General features: G+C 39.6%; 1 protein-coding gene across 1 annotated transcript in view; it reads right to left on the reverse strand.

The window, feature by feature from the left end:
* Window positions 1–25,114, reverse strand: part of SHLD2 (shieldin complex subunit 2) — an 84,103-nt gene that overhangs the window by 30,917 nt on the left and 28,072 nt on the right. The window contains 1 exon segment of the mRNA XM_030333986.1: window positions 3,091–4,626. Coding sequence (XP_030189846.1) covers window positions 3,091–4,626 — 1,536 coding nt within the window.

Consider the following 25,114-nt stretch of genomic DNA (forward strand, 5'->3'; position numbering starts at 1 on the left):
TTCAGGAAGGAACAAATAAGAAATTTCAAGGACAGACTTCAGAAAACTAGGTTGTAAAACCTATGTTGGGTTAGTGACTTGCTAATCACTGGTGACAGGGTGGAGTGGAATCAATGGCCCAGCCCTTGCCTCCTGGCTGTCCTGATTCCCTCTCACTTATATGCCCTAGAGCCTCTCCTATTTGTTCTTAAAAATCTGTGGTTTCCCACACATGGGGCCCAAGGTCCTCTTTGAATTCTGGTCAGCAGTCTCCCGTAGACCATCCTTACTTACAGCATCTCTTCATTCTATTGCTGAAAGTCTAAGGGCAAAAGGTCAACTGTGTTACTGAATGGAACGTGATCTAGAATACATCTGCTGTGGGAAAATTTTCAGTTTTGGGGTGTATATCAGTAGATAGTATGAGATATCCAACATAGAGATAATAATGTACAATTGGATGCTGTTAATTAAAATAGGATTTTACCTACAAATTTCTATGTAAATATAATTTTACTACCTAATTAGGAAAGTATAGGTTTCTCCGTTTTCCATGAAGTTTCCATCTGTCCGCACAAACAAAAGAAACTTATTCAGAAATTGATGAACTAGATTACTTTACTAAGGAAATAAGGTAAAAGAGGGGAAAAAAAAACCCTGATATTATTTTTAAAGGTGCTGATAGAAATCATCTAAATATCCTATAATGAGAAAATGGCTAAGTAAAGCGGTAAAGTCACTTAACAGGAGGTTACCTAGTTGCTAACAACCGTATGGACACTAGGGGAAAACACAGAGATGGCAGGTCTGAGTTTCCATCTGCCAGGAAAAGTCCTCCTATGGGGCCCACACAGTGACAGTAATTGCCTTGGTAAAATAACCAGTCCAGGGCTCAGCTCTCTCTTTATAGTCTGGGGAATCTGATTTTGTCAGCATCCCCAAAATAGATTTCAGCTCTGCAACATAAGCTCACATTAAACAGGTTCATGAGACAAACAAAAAAAAAAAACAGAACACAATATTTTTTTTTTTAATTTTCACTGAGGCATTAATTGCCACAGAAACAACATTGGCAGCCAATTCTCACCTTGTTTTTTTTTAATTTTCACTGGGCATTAATTGCCACAGAAACAACATTGGCAGCCAATTCTCACCTTGTAGGCAGTTTCACACCTGGGAAGCCAGATCATAAGCAAAGGGCAGCTCAGTGAGCACTGAATCAGAACAGAGGGAGCTGGATGAACCACCTTGCCAACAAATAAGATGACATTGCCAGTGGGACGGGACCGTGCTGGGCCTACGGGTTATAGCCTACGTTTATCTCCTTATTAGAGGCTGCACCTGATGTACAGCCTGATGCACCTAATGTACAATAGCCAAGGCTCTCATTCCCCCAGCAAGCCATTAGGTGGGAACCACTAATGATTGCCTTCATGTTTTCTTTTTCCAAGCTTCTAAGGCTCACCTACTCTTCTTCTCTACCACATTCTTTCTTTAGACACGTTATTGAGCTAAATCAGTTTCCTCCCAGTCTGGGACTCATCCTTAAAATTACTGGTATCTCCGGTCTAATACAATGTGTATTTATTTTCAATTAATGAAGAACCTGTAACACAATGTTAGATTTCTTATGTCAGAAAAAGAAGCAAGGATGGGGCGCCTGGGTGGCGCAGTCGGTTAAGCGTCCGACTTCAGCCAGGTCACGATCTCGCGGTCCGTGAGTTCGAGCCCCGCGTCGGGCTCTGGGCTGATGGTTCAGAGCCTGGAGCCTGTTTCCGATTCTGTGTCTCCCTCTCTCTCTGCCCCTCCCCCGTTCATGCTCTGTCTCTCTCTGTCCCAAAAATAAAATAAACGTTGAAAGAAAAAAAAAAAAGAAAAAGAAGCAAGGTAAAAACCGTTCCTTGGAAGGTATTATGCTAAGTGAAATAAGTCAGTCAGAGAAAGACAGATATCATATATTTTCACTCATATGTGGAACTTGAGGAACTTAACAGAAGACCGGAGGGGAAGGGAAGAGGGGGAAAAAAATAGCTACAAACAGAGAGGGAGGGAGGCAAACCCTAAGAGACTCTTAAATACAGAGGACAAACTGAGGGTTGATGGCGGGGGAGGGGGGGAGGGCACCTGTTGGGATGAGCACTGGATGTTGTATGTAAGCGATGAATCACGAGAATCTACCCCCAAAACCAAGAGCACACTGTATACACTGTATGTTAGCCAATTTGACAATAAGTTATATTAAAAAAAAAAAAAAAGAATGTTCTTAATGATTACAAGTATATAGTAAGAGTATGGGTTCCAGAGTCTAGGTGAAATCCCAGCTTTGCCACTTCCTAGATGTGTGAAACTGGGTAAGTGGCTTTACTTTTCTGGGTCTCAGTTTCCTCAAAGTAAAAAATGGGGATAATAATCCATACCTTTTTCACACAGTTGTTGTAATGAGTTGACATACATGCAAAGTTTAAAACACAAAATAAGTTCCCAATAAACATCAACCATCCTCTATGTACGTATACACATTCTAAGGAGCACAGGGAGAACAACGGGACGGTAACTCTCCGAAACATTACCGGTGGTGACATGAGGCTGGTTTACTATCAAGAGTTCTTCCTTTCCACATTTCCAAATGTGATTAATACAATTTTAGTAATTAAAAACACAATAGAAAATCTGTCTCTGATCCCTCACTAAGAATGCGATGTGCACAGCATTATCAGGGAGTAAGGAGTAGAAACACTGTCCTTTCATAAGACTGCTAATATAAAGAAAAAGCTTAAAAATAAGACACACGTAGACAAAGCCATAAGAAAACAAAGAGCAAGCCTGATGATATGACCTGATTGCTAACAGAGCAAATGAAGGAAGGGTGCAACCAGGGAAGGCTTCGTAAAAGAGGAGTGGAAGGGAGGTTCAGAACAAAGCAGACTAGAGCACAGGCCCAGAAACAGCAAAGCACAGGATACAGGGCAATGGTTAGGAGACCAAAGCAGATGCTGGAAGGGGCTGGAGCACGCTGGCTCCCACAGAGGCAAACGGTAAAAAGGCGGGGTAAAAGTGGGAGTGCAGAAAAGCCTACAGCTTTAAGCTACCACTATCCCATGATGACCTTACCTGTGAGCAAAATTATATCTCCAAGAAACACTGTAAGTGCCCAAAATGCTGCAGTCCTCCACAGAACGACCTTCTTCTTAATTTCTGATTGGTCAGTTACCACAATCGTTGCTAAAGGCACTTGAGAGCCAGAATTTGGCCCAGATTTTATATTTATTTCTTTCACATGACATGGAGATAATACCATGACTAAACAATTATACTTCCGACCTTTAGAATCACAATTTTTTATTAATGATGTCTTTTTAATCCCCTTAAAACTAGACACATGCCTCTGGCCCACTGCTGCAGTAGGATCTCTTGCATCAGAAACCAACTTAATTTTCTTGGATGGTTGGAAGGCTTTAGACAGAGCTTTGGAATGGCCCAATTTATCTTCAGAGGTCCAACTTCTTTTAGTAGAACTTTTGTGGAAGGTATTTAGTTGGGAACACAGTATTCCTGAGCAGTAGGACTCAATACATACATCACTGGGGGGCACTTTGTCTTCAAAATTGAAAAGTTCCTGAGATCCTATATTTTCTTCAAGACCTTTATCAGGCTTCACGTGAGTGTCACCACTTTTTGTTTCAGGACAAACAGGACTGAAGAGTTCAAGGGAATGTGCTTGGTTTTGTCCACTTTCATCTCCTGCAAAATCATTATTAGGCTGAATCGAATTATCTTCAGTTATCCTTATTTCCCCATGACTTGCCTTTGGTTCAATCTCCACACTTACGGGCCCTTTATTTCTAGAATTTTGTCCTTTATACCTCCTCTGAGATAAAAGAACAACCTGGCTGGCAGTCATTATACTAAGAAATTCAGTATCAGTAGATATTTTAAGGTCTGAGACCCTTCTAACAGGTTCAGACCTTGGCTTATCTTCCGTCTTCAAGGAAAAGAATCCTAGACACTGGTTTTGTCCCTCATAATGTCCGGTTGGCACACATTCTGTTTCAACAGCTCCCGGCCCTGTATGAATGTGTTCTGTACCACAGACCAAATCCAGTGCAGCGGCATGCTTATGATCTAACTGAAAGACATTTTTGTGAAAGTTTTGACCACATGTATTTGACTGATCTTTGTGCTGTTCATCTGTGATTTTCTTATTGTCACTGAAAAGCTTTGGATACTTTTCTCCTTCAGTTAAATGCTGAACTCTGCCCTTAAGTTCACGTATTTGCACATCAGAACTAGTTTTATCACTCACCCCTAAGAGGTGACTCTTCTGGGATTTTCCAGTCTCCGTTTCAGAAATACAATGTGTAAAGTCTTCTTTCACATGAACAGGTTCATTCATTGCCTTTGTTAAAAAATGACCACGAGGGAGATCTGGAGGGCCAACAGCTTCTAGGACTTGATAGTCTTCAAGAGTTTCATGCATGCCTTTTTCATCCCTCGGATGTAAAGAACGGTGATTATATAAAAGTTGAATTTTTTTCCAGGGGTCATCATCGGATATTAAAGAAGTTCGCTCCTGTGACATTGTCATGTTCAGTGGACCACCTGGGGCACCCCAAAAAATGTGGACTTGAGATCCTCCATTCATAGTTTCTGAAAAAAATTTAAATGAGTATTTTGTCAGATTTTTTATATATTAACTTATTATATGCCATCAAAAACATAATTAATAAAGGTTGTTTATTTTGGTATTCCATTAAATTATGAAAGGCACAAATATACAAGAAATCATAAAGGGAAATCAAAATAGCCAGAAAATATCCTCACATGAAGACTCTTTAATACATTAAAAGGGATACTTAAAAAAAGACTACAAAAAAAATAAAGCTAAGTACACTGACATCAAATGGTGTTTAATTACACTTAAATAACAAGTTAGTAAAGAAGGAAAAACAAAGCATTGGTTTAATTGTACTACAGTCACCTTTAAATTTCCTGTTTTCTTTACTCCATAGATTATCTCAGTAACTTTGGGGCCTCCTTCCTTCAACTGTGAACTCAGTTCCCAAGACCAAAATAGAAGGTTCAAACGGGAAGCGAGAGAAAATTAAAAAACTGAGGCTTGAGGCTCTCTTCAAGATGTAGAAGTGACTGTCATCTATGCTCACTCCAATCTGTTAGCATAATAATTACTTCTGTATTTTTAAATCTTCTCTGAAATACAAAGAATTAAGAGTAGTCATTTTGTAATACATGGATAAAAGAAACTCGTTATATTTTAAACTTTTTTCATTAACTGTGGCACCTGATATAAGTACATCTAAGAAAGCATCTTATTCATTAAGGTAAAAATGAAGAATTGTACCATGATTTACTTGATCATAACTGACTTTCAAAAGGAACTTATTAAAGAGATCCAGTCCTGGAGTTTGTTGAGAACTCTTTCACAGTGCTCCAGGGACAAAAAAGACAGATAAGGCTCTTGGCCTAAGGGAACTGTCAGCCTGGTTTTAAAAAAAAAAAATGGAGGGGTGTCTGGGTGGCCTAGTAGGTTGAGTGACTGAGGGTTCAACTCTTGATTTCAGCTCAGGTAATGATCCCAGGGTCGTGGGACTGGCCCGTGTCAGGCTCCATACTCAGTGTAGAGATTCTTGAGATTCTCTCTCTCCCTCTGCCCCTCTCCCCCACTCACACACTCTCCTTCTCTAAAATAAAAAAGTTAAAATAAAATTAAAAAATGAAAACAAAAAGGAGGGAAAAATAGTGAGTGTAAACTAACATTCTCAAAATAATGTAATGGATACTATAGACTATAAACAGGAAACGACCATCAGCCAGGGAAGAACGCAGCTACGGAAAGCAAGCATTGTGGCTAAGAGCACTTAAACAAAGGAAACAGCATCAGTAACAGGCAGAGTTATGAAAAACCATGGTATGACTAAGGACTTTTGATTAGAGTATAGGGTCCTTTGTAAAAAGATAAGTTTTCAAATCGTGAAAAGTCCATATAGAAGTATGGAAGTATATAGGAAGGAGGAACCATCAGGAAATGACAACTATAATCTCCCGTCACTCTTATCCTTGAAGATTCACTCATTGTCACCTTTTCCAAATCTAATAATTTATCCAATTATAATTCTTATGATTTCAATATCAGTGTGGATGATCCCTGGCCTCTCGGCTCCTTGACCTCTTCTCCTCCATTGACTGTATTCTCCACCTTACCCCAGTTATCCATTCGTATAGTCATGTACCCTCCCATTATCAATAACTGCACACCCTTCCCTAAACTCAATTTTAAACATTCAACTCTCTGACTAGCTTCTCCCATCTTCCTACTCACTCCCTCTAAATGCACAACTGCAACAACTTTCTGAACGTGCGGGATCTACAACTGATCATACATACCACATTTTTACAGCTTCATTCTTCACTTCCCTCCTTAACCAGCTCAGCCACTATGGTCCATTATTATAATCACTCCCTAGCACACATCGCTAATTCTACTGCTCTCCTCACTAAGATATTTGCCCAGCTGAACTCAAACACTGGTTGAATCACCACCTACTCTGCACCTATAGCCCATGGCTAGAAGTAACTAGGAAAAAAAAATTACACCTTCATCTGAAACTAGTCTCATTTTAAGTTCATTAGCACTAACTTCCAGGTGGTACCTAGGAGTCTATCTTTTCCCTATCTGCCTCACTCACTAAGGAGCTCTTTCATACCTCTTCATTCTCTAAGTCTCCAGAATCTCTTCCCAGTCCTCGAGTACAGCTGGTGACCATGCTACCACCATCTCCATTTACAAGCTCTCAACAACATTCCTACCAACCCATCCCCTGTCATATTATATACTGTGCCCACCTTCCTGTTACTATGGATGGACCGTCCATGCTTCGATGCTAAGGCCATCTCTTCCTCACTTAGACATTAGATCTTATTCCCTTGTGCTTCCTCAGGTTCCAATAATTCTCCCCTTCGCTCCTACGTTATTTTTTTGCTCCGTACTGGAGCATCTCCATCCACATAGAAACATGCTACCATTCCTTCTCATGTTGTTATTCCTCACCTTCTTTGCCGCTCCAACTGTTGCACCATTCTGCTCCCTTCTTCAGCAACGTTCCTTGAGAGAATTGTCTATACTCCCTCTTCTCTTGTTCTCTCTTAAACCCACTCCTCTCAAGCTTTGGTCCAAACCACTCCACTAAAACAGCACATTTCGAGGCCCCCAATAACCTCCACATTGCCATGATGAGTCAACTCTCTATCTTCAGCTCACTCAGCCCATCAGCAGCATTTGACACTGCTGACCATGCCTTCCTTCTTGAACACTCTATTAATTTGGCTTTAGGGATACTACATTCTCTTGGTTCCCACTCCACTTCATTCTATTTCAGCAGTTGCTCCTTCTTGGTCTCCTCTGCTAGCTCCTCCTCATTGCCAAACTTCTTGCTCAGGGGCCCGTCCTTGGTATCTCTCTCTGTGCTCACTCTTGAAGTGACTTCACTCAGCCTCAGGCTCTGAATACCTTCTATACACGAATGACTATCACAAGTTTACCTCCATCACAACCTTTCCTCTGAACTCCTGACTCTTCAACCCACTTTCTACGTACTCCCCACCACCACAAAATGTCTAATAGTCAGCTGTGCAGAAAAGAGGTAACACAGTAAGGCCTGAGACTCCCATCATTAAAGACGGCTTGCTTGCAAGGTGGGCCCAGGTTGGCATCTAGGAATTTAAATTCCAGGAGGATTCCCACCATTCCTTGATAAGAATAGCTCAGCCTGCCTAAACTATCTATGTAAACAATGTTACAATGAGCTGGAAACATCAATGTGTGCGCTATGCAGATGGTAGCTACGTAACCAGGACTCCTTAGAGAAATGGCTGATTCCAGGTCTGGAGCAGGAAGAGTACAAAAGAAACCTGAAATATCTCATCACACCAGGCAGCAGTAAAACTAGCAAAGACTACTAGGATGGTGTCAAAATAACTCAGGAGTCAACTTAAAGAGGTTCCTACTGGCCAAAGTTGAGCAACCAATAAGAATAATTACCATAATAGGTTGAAACACACCAAATCACCAAATATGTTTAAGCCCATGAGTTCACAAAGATAACTAAAACAAACTCACTCAGTGATCACCTTGGAGGATATTGGTGACTAAGCAATTGTTTTAAAAGCTGGTGAGTGAAAAGAAACTTTATCCTTTCTTTACTAACAGTATTGTAAGATGACCAACTATTTAAAGAGAAGAAATCTCTCTTTACAGAGGTATCCTGCTAATAAACCAACAAATAAAAAAGAAATGACAGAAACACACCACTTTGCCACTCCTGATGAAGTAGCAGATTTTCTAGGCAATAAGCATAAGTGACTGCTAACATCGCAAGGTAGATGTCATAAGGGAGAATGGAGGGAATCTGTAGACTGAGATCAATTATAATGTACAGACCTTATTCAGATTCTGACTTGAAGACACAAATGTAAAAATACCTGTATTACAAGACAGCTGGAGGAACTGAAACTCTAATGTTTATAAAATTAAGGGATTATTGTTAGTTTTTAGTGAGATAACGATACCGAGGCTATGTAGGAAAGAGTTACGTGCTAGAGACACAGGAGTGTCTGCAGGCAAGACAGCGTGACATCTCAGATTCCTTTAGAACACTGGGAGGGAGAGGGAGGGTGGGTGTAGATGAAGCAAGATGGGCCATGTGTGATCAGGATGACGAACACACAGAGGCTCACTGCACTAATCACTCTCCTTTGTATGTTTCAAATATCCTGTAATACAAGTCTTCACTTCTGTGTTGGCTTTTTTTACTATTTTATTTAGAGAGAGGGAGAGAGCACACACATGGCGTGTGCACAAGCAAACACAGGCAGGGAAAGGGGCAGAGGTAGAGAGAGAGAGGATCCCAAGCAGGCTCCATGCTCAGCACAGAGCCCAATGCACAGGGCTCGATCCAACGACCCTGGGATCATGACTTGAGCCAAAATCAAGAGTAGGCCACTCAACCCAGGTGGCCCTCTTTGTTGCTGCTCTTAAGAAATACTGTTTCATACCCACAGGACTGCAAAAAGGTTTATGCAGAGATACCTAAGATTGGGAATTCTCACACTGCTGGTAGAACAGGAAATTAGCATTCTACCAAATAATTTCACTTCCAAGTTTCTGCCCTGGAGAACTCCGGTCATATATACGTATACAAGAAAACATGTATGAGAATGATCATGGGATACTTTATAAGCAAAAAAAATTTGGAACCTAAAAGCCCTTGGAGAGGAGAATGGATACATTGTGGAATATCCAGAGAAAGATTACTGTACTATATGGCAGTAAAAAGCAGTTACAGGTCAGCATGGATACATCTTACAAATATAATTTTAAATGAAGGAAACAATTTGAAAAATATGTAACTCTTGGTATCAATATATTGAATACTTTTTGTATTTTTTAAAATTTGAGTATAGTTGACACACAATGTTACATTAGTTTCAGATGTGCAACTTAGTGATTTGACAAGTTTATACATTATGCTATGTTCACCACAAGTATAGCTACTCTCTGTATTGAATTACAATATATTCATTTTTAAATATGCCTGAGTATAAAACACCAAATTCAGGATTGTGGTTAACTTTGGGAGAGAGGAATGGGGATATAATAGGTAAAGAGTAAAGGGCTTGAACTGTTCTGAACATGTTTTGTTTTTTGTTTTTTGTTTTTTTAGTGTGGTGTGGTTAAAGAGGTGTTCCTTATATTGTTCAAAAATATTTTAATATTAAAAAATCCTAGAAAGAAAAACATTGAGAAGCAATATTAAGGATGATTTTTAAATTTTTTCTATATTTTAAAAGTTTTATTGTGATAAATAATGAATATGCATTATTTTCATAATAATTAAATCCTTTTTGCTTGGTAATTCAGGTTTTTCTTTTACAATCTTCAAACTGAATATGATGTTCCAATAGTTGTAGAACAAAGGACCCAAATCTAACATTGAAGAGTAAGAATTGAGCACAATGATGGCAGTTATTAATGCGTTAGCAGCTAAACAAGGATACACTGCAATTTTCAAGGTTCACAATAATGAATTATTACCATAGAAACAAAATTATAGTGTTTAGGTGTCAAGTTTTGACAAATAAAAGAGAAGTAAGCATCACTAATTACCATAACTACATATCCTACCCTTGTCTAATCCACAGAAAGAATAACCTGTGTAAGGAATAATTTATATGTTGGACCAATCAACAATTTACTACTTATATATCATTATCCAGATTGACCACTAGGGGGCCCCCAAATAGCAGAGCAAAAACCTTCAAGTTGTGAAGATGAAGATGTGTTCAAACCAAGCAGAAGGAGAAATAAAACAGACTGACAAGCAGGTGAGAATACTTATTTTCAAATAAAATGTATAAAATTACTATGATAATACCTCCCTTCTCTTAAATCTTTGGGTTTCTCTCCAATGGTTTCTTCCGTTTAATTTCAATCTTTTAAAAAACAAAACAAAAAAAGCAAACTTCTATTTTGTTTCTATGTTCTATTTCCCATTTATTCTTCAACTCACTTAAATACAGCTCTTACTCCACGCATCTTGCTAGAACACTTTTTACTATGAAAACCAATGCCCTCTAAAAGCTAAATCCAAAGGTCAGTATTTGATCCTTATCTTACTACTACTTGAAACTGTTTTGTAAGTCCCTCTTTCCTGAAACATTTTTTTTTTATTATTCTGTGAGAGCATCAAATTGGAATTACTTTGTGCTTAAGAAACAGATAATTGTTGGTTCTTCATTCAGTCATTCACATAACAAATACCTACTCAATACTATGTGCCAGACATTATACTAACTAGTGGGAACTCAGCGATAACAACAGGGAGTTTTAATAGTCTGATGAGAGAGATAAAATGACAATTCACAATAGTGACATTGAACTGCCATGGGATTAAATGCAGGGTGTGCCTAGAAAGCAGAAGGTGGGGGCTACCAACCAAAATAGGACTGCCTATTATCTGCATTGGACTACAGTTAACGACAAAATTTTGAAACTAAATTTAAATAAATACAGAAAAAAAAAAGGAGTACAATACAGCCCCCAAGTCCCCTTGCCCCCACTCCAGCACAGGACCCAGGAAAGCAGCTTTAGTTGCCTTACCCAAGAGACACCAGCTACAGAACGTTTTTAATCTCCAGAATGTTTTTTTTTTTTATTTTTTTTAACGTTTCTTTATTTTTGAGACAGAGAGAGACAGAGCATGAACGGGGGAGGGTCAGAGAGAGGGAGACACAGAATCTGAAACAGGCTCCAGGCTCCGAGCTGTCAGCACAGAGCCCGACGCGGGGCTCGAACTCACGGACCGCGAGATCGTGACCTGAGCCGAAGTCGGCCGCTCAACCAACTGAGCCACCCAGGCGCCCCTCTCCAGAATGTTTTTACAGATAGTTTAAGACACTCACTGCTTCTGTGTCCTTACTTAACCTTTTCTCCTAAATGTCCTGCAAACGGACTTCTATTTCTTATCTCTGTTAAGACAACAGTGAAGTCCAAATCGTCAAATAAGCACTCACAGTACAGGACTACTCCAATCATAAAACTTTCTTTCCTTCGTTTCTAGAATGCTATGCTTTCCTGTTTCTTCTACCTCTCTGGTTCTTCTTTCTTTTTCCTTGGACCATCTTCTTTTCACTCCACACAACTCTGCAGAATTTCATCCAATCTCCTTCATTTAACTACTAAATATCCAATTATGCTTTACCAATCTATATTTAACCAACCACTATCCCTATTATCAGACACATTTCTAGTTTCACTATATTTGACACAATCACAGTAGATTAAAAAAAAGCAACGTTCTATTTAGCTTTCTTGAAGGGAAAAATCTGACTAAATGACCTTATATCTAGCCTGGATTACACAGTCCTTCGACTCAACTCTAGTATGGTTTATGGTTACAGGGCCATGAGGCCATAAGTCCCCAAGATTTAGAGCTCTATGTGCCCTCTAGACAGGGGAGGATGGGGAAGTGCACAGAGGTGACACAGGGCATCTTGAGAGTTCAGAAAAGATCTCCTGGGAAAAGAGATGTCTGAAATGAATCAGTTCTATAAAACACAAGTGTGGAACTTCCCACACACACACCAAAAAAATGGACTAGAAAGTATGGTCCTGTTAATTTAAAAAACAGTAATTTTTTACAAAGTCTTTATACCTAAGGCTGCTGCTATGAAATCCAGTAATTTATAGGAGTTGTGAGTATGTGAACAGGGGAATGGGATGTGGGCATCCTAGGTGAGGGCAGGGGAAACAAAATATTTATCAAAGCAAAAATACACAGACTGGAGAGTTGTTATAGACAACCGATAAATTTCAATGATTCTAGGATATGTTTTGGGTGTACTCAGAGGGTTAAAGCTCATTAAGATACCAGATGAAACTTGCAAGTACATATCCATTACCGTAGTTAATAATTACACAATTTCTCAATCTGCAGAAGGCCACTTCAGTCAGAAAGACCAATACAACCATAATCCTTTATCATTAGAGTGGTCAGAGTCTGATGAATGGGTCAAAGATTTATAAAGCAGGATGAACTGTATCAGCAAGTTTTGTCTTTGCAGAACACTGCAACTAAAAATGCTTATTACAAAATATATGTGGTTTAAAGAGAGTGCTTTCTCCTCTTATTACCAACCTATAAATTTCAGTTATAATGCCTTTCTACGTCTATTTTACCAAAACCAGTAAGCATCATAGATATTCAATAGCATCAAATGACAAAATGAAGAGTCAAGACAGGGCTGTAATGAGAAACATGGGTTTTAGAGTAGGATATATGGGTTACAACCCTATTCTATGACTTTACTAAAAATGTAAACTTGAAATTGTAGAAGCTAGGTGATCGTTACACAGGGTTCATTTTGCTACTTTTATATATATTTGAAAACATCCATAACAAAAAGTTAAATTTCTTTATAGGTCACATGGGAATCAAGTTTCTTTACCTGTCAAATGAGAATAATATCAATCCCTGTCTTATAGTGTTATTGTGGGATGGACACAGTACTCACTCAGTAAATGTTAGTCTTAAAACCTGGACACTCTATACACACACACTTGGTAACACAAACAAAAACCAAGCCATTGTATTTCCTCCAAGGTTTTGTTTTTTTATGTATATTTTTATATAGTTATAACTATAAAATTGAAATAAGTTCGTATTCTGTTTCCACGGTTTTATATGGCCACCGTTGTATGTCAATCTATAATGTTCCTAATCATTTTTAATGCTAGCTTAATAATTCAGTGATGAATCTAATTTAGTTAACCATTAATCTCCAATTCATTAATTTGTTTCTAACTTGTCACTATTATAGTCATTGCTGCAATAAATGATTTGGGGCATTGACCATCACGTTTCAATTATTATCTTGTGGTAATCTCCCAGGTGCGGGATTATTGGGTCAAAGACATGTCCATTGTTACCGCTCTTAAAATGTATTATTGTGTCATTTGCAAAAGAACTGAACAGTTTATAAAGCCACACAGGACAGCTGAGGGTTCCAGCTTTATACAACTTTGTTAGCGTCTGAAAAAATAATTGTACTAGTAAGGGTATTGTGAGGTAGTTTACTGCTGTTTCATTTGCATTTCCCTAGATATATCTAAATAGAAAAAAATAATAAATTTTAAATTATATTTGGATGACTATCCTTAATTTATGAGGAGCTATGCAAGCATGTGTGCACCCAGGCACACAAAGTAATAAGAAAATTAGATCAGAAGATGAGCAGATACATAGTACAGAAAAAATACATGGTTAAAAACAAAGAAAACTTTTGTCCTCCTAATAACATGAACGAAAAATGTATAGATTAATGAGAAAACATTACTACCTATCAAACTAGCAGGGATTCATTTAAAGGATACAAAGGTACAGGGAAATGACTTCTACTGACGGGTTTAAACTAGTAAAGCCTTTCTGGAGGACAATACGGCAATATATGTTAAAAGTCTTAAAATTCTGCATCCCTTTGGCCCCACAATTGCACTCCTAGGAGTTTAACCCAAAGGGAAAAACATCAGATACACTCTCACATATTTAGCTACAAGGATATTCATAGCAACATTGTGTAAAATGTTAAAAAGGAGAAAGTGAGAGGGTGTCTGGGTGGCTCAGTAGGTTAAGCATCTGACTTCAGCTCAGGTCATGATATCATGGTTCATGGGTTCAAGCCCCACGTTGAGCTCTGTGCTGACAGCTCAGAGCCTGGAGCCTGCTTTGGATTCTGTGTTTCCCTCTCTCTCTGTCCCCCGCCCCCGTTTGCTCACTCGCTCTCTCTCTTTCCCTCTCTCTCTCTCTGTCTCTCAAAAACAAACATTAAAAAAATTAAAAAAAAATAAAAAGTGATGAAAATGTGCATCCATTGAGGTCTGTTAAATAAATTATGGCACAGCCATACAAAGGCAAACTCCACAGCCATACACAGCCATTAAAAATCACAAAGGGGGGTGCGCCTGGGTGGCTCAGCTGGTTAAGCATCTGACTTCAGCTCAGGTCATGATCTCATGGTTTGTGGATTCAAGACCTACATTGGGCTCTGTGCTGACAGCTCAGAGCCTAGAGCCTGCTTCAGATTCTGTGTCTTCCTCTCTCTCTGCCCCTCCCCTGCTCATGCTCTGTCTCTCTCTCTCTCAAAAATAAATAAACATTAAAAAAATATCATGAAGAGGGGGTGCCCAGCTCTTCAGTGGAAAAGCATGCAACTCTTGATCTCAGGGTTGTGAGTTCAAGCCCCACATTGGGTATATATTACTTCACGGGCCCAGTACGCTTCTGCTGTGCCACTCTGCTCAGCACAGGTATAGATTACTTTAAATAAATTGAGGAACCTGGGTGGCTCAGTCGGTTAAGTGGCCGACTTCGGCCCAGGTCATGATCTCATGGTTCATGATGAGTTCAAGCCCCGCATCAGGCTCTGTGCTGACAGCTCAGAGCCTGGAGCTTGCTTCAGATTCTGTGTCTCCCTCTCTCTCTGACCCTCTCCCTCTCTCTCTCCCTCTCAAAAATAAACATTAAAAAATTTTTTAATAAATAAAATTTTTAAAAATCATGAACACATGTAATATCATATTTTTCCTTAGTATACTGATATATAAAACAAGGAGACTATAGAAAATTGTATATGGAAGAATTTTATATTGAAAAAAAATTTTTTTGTTAATGTTTATTTGTTTTTGAAAGAGACAACATGAGCAGGGGAGGGACAGAGAGGGAGACACAGAATTAGAAGCAGGCTTCAGGCTCTGAGCTGTCAGCACAGAGCCCAACACAGGGCTTGAACTCACGAACTATGAGATTATGACCTTAGTCAAAGTCGGACACTTAACCAACTGACCCACCAGACACCCCTATATTTTAAAATACAGTATTCAATGTACCACCATTTACCTTGAAGTTAAAAACCATTTCCCCTCCTATGTCAGAAAAATATGTGTTCTCCATAGTAACTGATACAAGTGGTAGTAAAAAAAAAAAAAATAGCTTTTCTACACTTTAACCTCATTTAATTAATCCAATTTGTTACCTTATGTCATTGTGCTAAGAAGTGACATGGAGTACTAATAACCCATGTATTACGTACATTCATGTTGAACTCTACTCCAAACAATCATCAATAGCTACTAAATGCTAGTACCAGAATTTCCCACTTAAGATGACAGAACAGTACCACACTTTAGGTGACTTATGAAAGGTTAAAAGATACAGTATTTGTCCTAAAAACAAAAGCAGTTGAAGTTTAAAGCTATTACTCATCCTTTCTTTTTTTTTTTTTTTAAAGCTATTACTCATTCTTGTAGCTAAACTAACAGCTACTAAAACAAACCTGTGAGCAGACAACTGATTCCCTAAATCTCCTTGCATAACCTTGACTTAATTTGCAACACTCTGGTCTTCAAGTGAGGCGTCTGTCATGGGCCCATAGCCACGAAAGGTCCACACAGTGCAGGGAGCGTCCTTAGTCCTACGGCAACACTGCAGGACTTTCTCCTTCCCGCTCCCTATTTCAGGCATTCACCCTTCTCCGGGTCAAGTCCAAGAATTTAAACAGGAAGCAAACCTTAATCTAGCTGCTTTTTTACCATAAGAATGTGGTGGCCAGACATTTGGCTTTGCCCAGAAGAGTCCTAGGTTAAGCATGCTATCCTGGTGTCCTGTTCAGTTTCCCTTTTCACTGGTTTAGAGATAAATTATACAGTCACCAAGTTAAGAACCACACAACTACATGAATAAATGCTCTAGCAGTGAAGAGTGTGCTTCCTGATACATTTTATCAGAAACATTTTAATAATAGGAACAATTTAAGGGAGAAAGGAAACATTCTGTTCAGTTTTCCTTTATGACTTCTCAAGTAATGAAATACTAATGGAAATTAGGTTGAATAGTATCTAAAACTTATAATATGCATTTGAGAATCTCACAACAAAGAATTAAATGAGGTAGAGAAAAGAATTAATATGTTTGGTAACTAAGGGGAAAAAGGGGCCTATGGCTGTCAAGTTCTGGGTAATGAAGCAGCAGACAATGGTACTAAAACTTCTGGATCCAGTCTTCCCACAAAACATCCCAGACAGCAAGACGTTAACTTGTCCAAGGCTCATGCTTTCTCAGGAATTCCAGTTGAATGAGAAATCCTAAATATACCCTAAAATATCACACTTCACATCCCCCTCCCCCACAGCAAAAGGACTAAACTCTGAGAAAGGAAATCACAATCTCATACACATAAGGTGGGTCCCAGGGGTCTGCCTGCCAACCCCTGTGCTTGCTATCATCTCCACCCACTCCCTAAAAATATGAAAAACAAAACAAAATCAAGGGAAAAAACAAAACAAAACAAAAAACAACTTTGCAACTTAAGCCATGACCTTGCTTTATAAAACGTCACACTCAGCAAATGGCAACTTCATCCTTCCAGTTCCTCAAGCCAAAGAGCCTGGCATCCTCACTGATTGCTTTCTTTTTCTCATAACTTCCAATTGGTCATCAAATGCTTTTAGCCCTCCCTTTAAAATTCATTCAGAATTTGGCCACTTTGCTCCACCTTCACCTGCCACTGCGCTGGTTCAAACCACCATGGTCTGGATAATTGGCAATAATAGTCTAATTGGTTTCCCTTTTTCCCCTCCGGCTCACTCTGAACACATGCCCCGGGTCACACAATCTGAAGGTAGTGGAGCAGAGACTGGAATGCAGGAAGTAGGAGCCTATGTTCCTAACCACTGTTCTCGATGTCCCTTTTCTGTCTTCACACATCTGTGCACCTAGAATCCAAGCTGGGACCCTGCCATTGAATCATGAAATATCCTCACAAAGCACTGACTTATCTAAAGAGGTGTGAAAAAAACAAAACTTCAGTATAAAGACGCTTCACTATCAAAGGATTCCACTGGGAAAGTTCACTGTAACTTAATAATGAAGTAAATAATAAATGGCTTTTAAGAAAACATCTTTTTTTTTTATCCCTTCCTTCCTTCCTATCTGCCCCAATCCTCTCTCCCTGCCTCCCATCCCTTCCTCCCCCTACCCCCCACCTCTTCTATCTTCTCTCTCACTTTTTACTTTAACCACCTGGCAAGGAGATGATAAGCTTCCAAGAAATTAAATATTCAAAATTTTAAAACCTGTTGCTTAGCTGGTTGAAAAAAAGAGTTTCGGATGACAGAGCTACCTACCTGACCTAACCTTACACCTTCTCCCTTTTACCTTTAATATCCTTAAAGTATACCCCAGCACCCAAGCACACTTGCATTAATATTCTTCCCCCAGACTCTTGTTTATTATTTTTTAAAAGGTGAAGTATAGTTAAACATTCAATAATAGGCACAGAACTTACAGGTTCTGTTCAGTGACTATTGACAAGTGTCCACACCCATGTAACCATCACCTGAAACAAGAAATGGCACATTTGCATGGACCTCAGGAAGTTCTCTCCTGTCTTTTTTTTTTTTTTTTTTCCCAAGTAATCTCTGTACCCAACATGGGGCTCAAACTCATGACCTGAAGATCAATAGTCAGATGCTCTACTGACTAAGCCAGTCAGATGCCCCTTCCCTGTCCTTTTCTAAACAATTTCCCTCCCTCTCCAGTCTGTAATTATTTCCTGATCTCTATCAGTGTAGAATAGTTTTGTTTTTTCTTGGATTTCATATAAACCATATACTCTATGTTCATTAATGTCTAATTCCTTTCACTTCACACAATGGTTTTGAGATTCATCTGTGTTGCTGGGCCAATCTGTTGTTGGCTACTGTGAACATATCGCAATTTTTTTTCTCCATTTTGCTATAGACAGACATTTCAGTTGCTTTCAATTTTTTTAGCTATGGTGAATAAGGCTGCTATGAACAGTTTTGAATTCATAATTTCAAGGACATATTTTTCATTTCCCTTCATTAAATATCTAGGAGAACTGACAAATCATCAGATAGATATGTATTTAATTTCATCAGAAACTGCCAAACAGTTCTCCAAAGTAACTGTACCCTTTTGCACAACCACCAGCAATGTATGGTTCCAGTTGTATCACATCATCCCCAGTGCTTAGTATACTTAGTCTTTCTTTTGTTAGTCATTCTAGACGGTGTGAAATGGTATCTCAGTGTGAGTTTACATTGCATTATTTCCCTGTTGACTAAGTGATGTTGACAGCCTTTGCAAATGTTTATTGGCCATTAGTATATCCTCCTTTGGGAAGTCTGTTCATGTCTTTTCCTCATTTTGTTACTGGACTATTCCTCTTTTGCTCATTTTGCTGTTGGGCTTTTGCAGTTCTTTATATGCCCCAAATACAAGTCCTTTGACACATAAAAGTGGTAGAAATTATTCTTCCATCACTGGACATTCTAATTGTTGGGTGTTGGCTTTTATGTGTTGGCTGTATTCCTTTAAAGAGTGATGGATTTAGTTTGGGTACACAGTTGAGTTACTTGCAATTCATTTGACACTTTCCTAACTTGCTTCTGAGCTTTGTTAGGTTGAGTTTAGATAGGGCTGCAGTCTATGGCTAATTTAACCCTACTCCAAGATTTCCAGACAGTGTCCATGTATGAAACAGTCCCTCCCTTCATGCCTACTAGAAACACACACTATTCCAATCTCTGTGTGAGCTCCTGGAAGTGTTTGGTGTACTGAGTTCCAGTGTGGCTTTCTCCAGCATTATGTGGTTTCATACTTTGCATATGCAGATGAGTATTCAACAAAAGATTCTAAAGGACCCTTCTATAGATCTCCAGAGATCTCCTAGTTCTATGAATTTCTGTGTAGTACTCTCTGCTCCAGTTTTTTTACCCCACAAATTCTAGTTGTCTTAACTTCTCTAATCTCTCCTGGGTTCCACTGGGGTTTCCTTACTCTGTGCTGCAATCTAGAAAGTGCCTACAGGCAGTATGCTGGCGCACCTATAGTGCTCATGTCATTTATTTCAAGGCTTGCCATCCTGCACTGACTGTTTTCCAATGTCTAAAAATACTTGTTTCGTATATTTTAATCCTGTTTTCTAGTTTACAATAGGAGGGCAATTTTCAAAGCAGTTGATCCTGCACAGGAAGATGTACCATTTTTATAATAACTCTCTCTGTGTTATTTTTTAGTGGTTGCTCTCCAGATTAAAATATGCACCTGCTGTAAGTTATTATGGTCTACCTACAAATAAAAGTGTACTAATTCAGTGTATGAAATTTATGACAGCATAATTCCATTTCCCTCTTGTGGCATCCTCATGGTATTATACTCTATTTCTATATAAGTTGTGAACCCCACATATGTTAATATTTTTGCTTTAAATAGCCAATAGTCTGTGTGCATATATTATACATAGCCAATAGCCTATGTGTATACATTATCCAAAAAGGTACCAAAAAGTTTTTCTATGTATTTGTGCCACTATTTACCATTTCTGCTGTTCTTTGTTCTTTTCTGTATACCCAAGGTTCCATCTGGTCTCTTTCATCTTTACCTCGTAGAACATTTTTTACCACTTTTTGGCAGTTCAGATCTACTAGAGACAAATTCTTTCGTCTTTGTTTTAAGTTTATTTATTTTGAGAGAGAGAGAGAGAGAGAGTACGCCATGGAGGCGCCATGCACACCAGGGAGGTACAGAGAGAGAGAAAGAGAGGGGTTCCCAAGCAGGCTCCGCACTGTCAGTGCAAAACCCAACACGGGGCTCAATTCCACAAACTATGAGATCATGACCTCAGCTGAAATCAAGAGTCAGATGCTTAACCGACTGAGTCACCCAGATGACCCAAATTCTGTCACTTTTTAATCTGTGTGAAAACATCTTTGTGTTACCTTGATTTCTATAGACTATTTCTGCTCAACATAGAATTCTAGGTTGACAGAGGTTTTTTTTTCCCCCTTCAGCACATTTATGGCTATCATCCCATTGTCTTTAAGCCTCCAGTTTTTTCTTTTTTTTTTTTTTAATTTTTTTTATGTTTTTACTTATTTTTGAGAGAGAGAGAGAGAGGGAGAGAGAGAGCGAGCATGAGCAGGGGAGGGGCAGTGAAACAGGGAGACACAGAATCCAAAGCAGGTTCCAGGCTCTGAGCTGTCAGCACAGAGTCTCACACAGGGCATGAACCTACAGACTGCGAGATCATGACCTGAGCCAAAGTCAGATGCTCAACCAACTGAGCCACCCAGGTGCCCCGCCTCCAGTTTTTTTTGATGAGTAGTTAGCCATAACCCATACTGTTATTCCCATGTATATACTGTATCTTCTATTCGGCTGCTTGTGCAATCTGCTCTTTAGTTTTCAGTACTTTGATTATGATGTGCGTAGGTCTGGAATTTTGTTGTTGTTGGGTTTGCTTTTGTTTTGTTTTGCATTTAGACTACTTAGGGCTTGCTGAACTTCTTGATTCTGTCAACTAAAGTATTTCATCAATTTTAGAAGTTCTTGACCATGGTCTCTTCAAATATGTCTTCTGCCACTTCTCTCTTCTTTCTTTTTTTTTTTTTTTTAAATTTTTTTTCAACGTTTTTTAATTTATTTTTGGGACAGAGAGAGACAGAGCATGAACGGGGGAGGGGCAGAGAGAGAGGGAGACACAGAATCGGAAACAGGCTCCAGGCTCCGAGCCATCAGCCCAGAGCCTGACGCGGGGCTCGAACTCACGGACCGCGAGATCGTGACCTGGCTGAAGTCGGACGCTTAACCGACTGCGCCACCCAGGCGCCCCGCTTCTCTCTTCTTTCTAAGATTCCAGTTATACACACATTAGACTGACATTATCCCATAGGTGGAAGAGTTCTTTCCTCCCTCTCCCCAACTCTCTGTTCTCTTGTTTATCAATTTGGATATATTCCATCAACAAGTCTTCACATTCACTGATCCTTTCTTCTGATATGTTAAGAAGATATTAAGCCCATGTGACACATTCTTCACTTCTAATATTGTATTTTTCATATCTGGAATTTTGTTAAGTTTATTTATTTTTTTTATTTATTTTGAGAGAGAGATGGAGAGCAAGCAGAGGAGGAGCAGAGAGAGAGAGAAGGAGACACAGAATCCCAAGCAGACTCCTCACTGTCAACACAGAGCCTTATGTGGGGATTGAACCCATGAACCGTGAGATCATGAGCTGGACCAAAACCAAGAGTCGGATGCTTAACCAACTGAGCCACTCAGGTGCCCCTTCGTTTCTAGAATTTCTGTTTGGTTCCTTGGTAGAGTTTCCAAGACTCTGCTAAAAATCCCCATCTTTTCATGCATAATGTCCACCTTTACCATTAGATCCTCTAGCATTCTTTTTTTCATAGTTATCTTTAAATCCCTATCTGATAATTCCACCAGCTGGATTATCTTTGGGTCTCTTTCTACTGGCTATTTCCTCTCCTGATATTTGGCCACATTTTCTTGCCTTTTCTTGTGTCTTGTAATTTTTTATGATAAGACAGACATTCTGTATAAAAATACATTAATGATTGAGGTAAGTAATATTCTACTTCTAGAAAGAGACATTACCTTTCTGTCAGGCCACTAGAATGTCCTCATATGTAAGTAATCTGGGCCTGGGCTTGGATGCAGCATTAGATTGATACAGTCTACCACTGGCTTCAAATATTCAGAGGGTGGGAATCAGTACTTTCACTAGAGCAGGGCCTGGGATCCAAGCCCAGGTAGGATTTCAGAGATCTGCCTGTGCTTCATGGCTAAGCCATGGGCTTTCAAAACTGTGGGAGTGCTTTTATGTGTACACTGTGATTGAACAATTTAAGTAAACAGATGGCAGATGGTGTGAACCAGGTTTCTCACTACTGGAGTAAGAATTTACAGATAAACAAGGGGAGGAATTTAGAATGATCTATGTGGCAATGGATTTGAGTTGGATATGTCAATATGAACTCATTTGTATATATACAGATTAGTATACTTCCTGGCTCTGTCAGCTGAGAGGGCCTACAGGCACAACATCTCAGTAGCAACAAGCACATCTAACACCTAGATCTTGGTTTCTCCATTCTCCAATTAAAGCAACCAGGGCTCCTTGGAGAAAAGGCTGACTCTAGGACCGTGGCACGAAATATAGAAGATAAACCTGGAGCATCAGCAGTGCCAAAAAGTAAAAAAAAGTGGCCACACACACACACACACACACACACACACTGATGGGGGTATGTCAAAGAGGCATAGGAGCCAATTGAACCAGCTCCCAATGGCCAGAAGTGGAACAATTTCACCAACAAAATACAGTAGTATTGGATTATAACCTCAAGTATAAAATAAATATCCATGAGTCCATACTGTTAAAAGAATGATTGAACAAATAAATAAATGAGGGGAAAAGAGACAAATTTCCCGCACAGGAGAACTCCAAATAATTTACACAGATACTCCACCCTTAAGGACAGGAAGCCTAACTACCCACTTCTTAAGTGTGGGCTTTGCACAAGTGAATTCCTTCCACAGAGTACAGCATGGAAAGAGAGGGAAAAGGAGAAACTTGAAAAACACTACCTCCATCACATGCTCAAGCTCAACATCAACGCCACTAAGTCATGTACTCTTACTACGATGTGTAGTAAATGACAATTAATCTCTGTGGTCTTCCTCCCCAAAACCTAAAACCCCATCCTAATTATGAGAAAAATATGAGCCAAATACTAATAGAGGGACATTCTACAAAATGCCTCAACAATACTCCTCATAACTGTCAAGGTCATCAAAATCAAGGTAAGTTGAGAAATTGCCACAGCCCAGAGGAATCTAAAGAAACATGAAAACTAAATGTAATGTGGAACCCTGGATGGGATCTTAGAACAGAAAGAGGACATTAGGTAAAGTCAAAGAACATATGAATAAAGTATAGATATTAGTTAAAAATAACATATCAATATTAGTTCATTACTTGTAGTACATATACCATACTACTATAGGTGTTAATAATAGGGGAAATTTGGTGTGGGGCATAAGGGAACTTTCTGTACTACCTTTGTGATTTTTCCATAAAACTAAAACTATTCCAAAAAATAAAGTTTATTTTAATTTTTTTTAAGTTTATTTATTTATTTTGAGAGAGAGAGAGAGAGTCAGAGAGCACAAGTGGGGAAGGTGCAGAGAGAAGGAGAGGCAGAATCCCAAGCAGGTTCCACACCATCAGCACAGAGCCTGATGCAGGGCTCGAACCCACAAACCACGAGATCAGGACCTGAGCCGAGATCAAGAGTCAGATGCTTAACCGACTGAGCCACCCAGGCACCTCTGAAGTTCATTTTAAAAAAAGAAAAAGACTGGGAACTCACTCTCTGCTTTAAGCATGACTGCCAGATTTTCCCATCTGTTAGGGAATTTTCTTTACTTTCCAGTCCCACACCTTGCTTTCCGCAGCACACGTGATCTCTCTCAACCCTGTTCTTCCTCCCCAGCCTTCCTTTTGGAGGGCAGCTTCCAACGTTGTGTGAAAGCCTGGAATGAATTAGAGGAGTTTCTCTCACCTCTCCTGCCCCGTCCCCATTCCTTGGGGACTGGAAGCATCGAGTTTTCCATTAGAGTAGTTCCAGACTCTTGGGGGGAGGTCATCTCCAGCTGTTTCCCTGCTTTCAGCCCTCCTCCATAACTGAAAACCTGGGGTGCTTCTGGGGAGTTTCTCTCATCTCTCCAGGTCAACCCCCTGCTTGCTGAGGGTGGTTGCTGTGCACTAGGGGGGAGTTCTGTAGGCCTCGGGTAGGGTCTCTGTCAGCTTCACTTACTTGGTCCAGGGGTGTGGTTCATTACCCCTGAGCATTCAGGGAAGACCTGTAGGTGAGAGCTGGGGCCAGGTGCAGACTTGCCCTTTGGTATAAGAGCAGCCGGGGCTCCTCAGGATCCTAGCCCGTCCACACTAGCCCATCCACACCAGCCCGCACCAGCCCACCCTGCCAAAGTGTGGCTGGTTTCTCCTCTCCCCTCATCTGCTGCTGGAAGGTTCCTCCTCTGTGGGCTGTTCTATCCCAGAGCAGCGATGGGTTTCTTCTCTAGTGTGAAGCTTTCATTACTTTCTGGAGTTTGGTTCATTTAGGTTTCCTTGTATCTTCAATCTCTTCCAACTGAGCCAGCCAGGCACCTCCAAAATACAATGCTTTTTAAAAGAGACCTTGGGAGGGGCTCCTGGGTGGCTCGGTCGGTTAAGCGTCCGACTTCGGCTCAGGTCATGATCTCACAGTCCGTGAGTTCGAGCCCCGCGTTGGGCTCTGTGCTGACAGCTCAGAACCTGGAGCCTGTTTCAGATTCTGTGTCTCCCTCTCTCTCTGCCCCTCCCCTGTTCATGCTCTGTCTCTCTCTGTCTCAAAAATAAATAAGCATTAAAAAAAAATTTTTTTTTAATAAAATAAAAGAGACCTTGGGAATTAAACTTAGGGAAACTTATCAGAAAGAATAGAGAATAAAATAGATGATAATAAAAATAAATAAATAAATAAATAAATAAATAAATAAATAAATAAATAAGGAAATTGGAAGTCCAGTCAAGATAATTTAATATCTGTATAGTAGAGGCTCTAGAGGAAAAAAAAGTCAATTAAATAATTCAAGAAAATGTCCCCAAGTTAACTAATGTAAGTTTGCTAACTGAA

The sequence above is a fragment of the Lynx canadensis genome, chromosome D2 (genome assembly GCF_007474595.2).
Source record: "Lynx canadensis isolate LIC74 chromosome D2, mLynCan4.pri.v2, whole genome shotgun sequence".
NCBI classification, from domain to species: Eukaryota; Metazoa; Chordata; class Mammalia; order Carnivora; family Felidae; genus Lynx; species Lynx canadensis.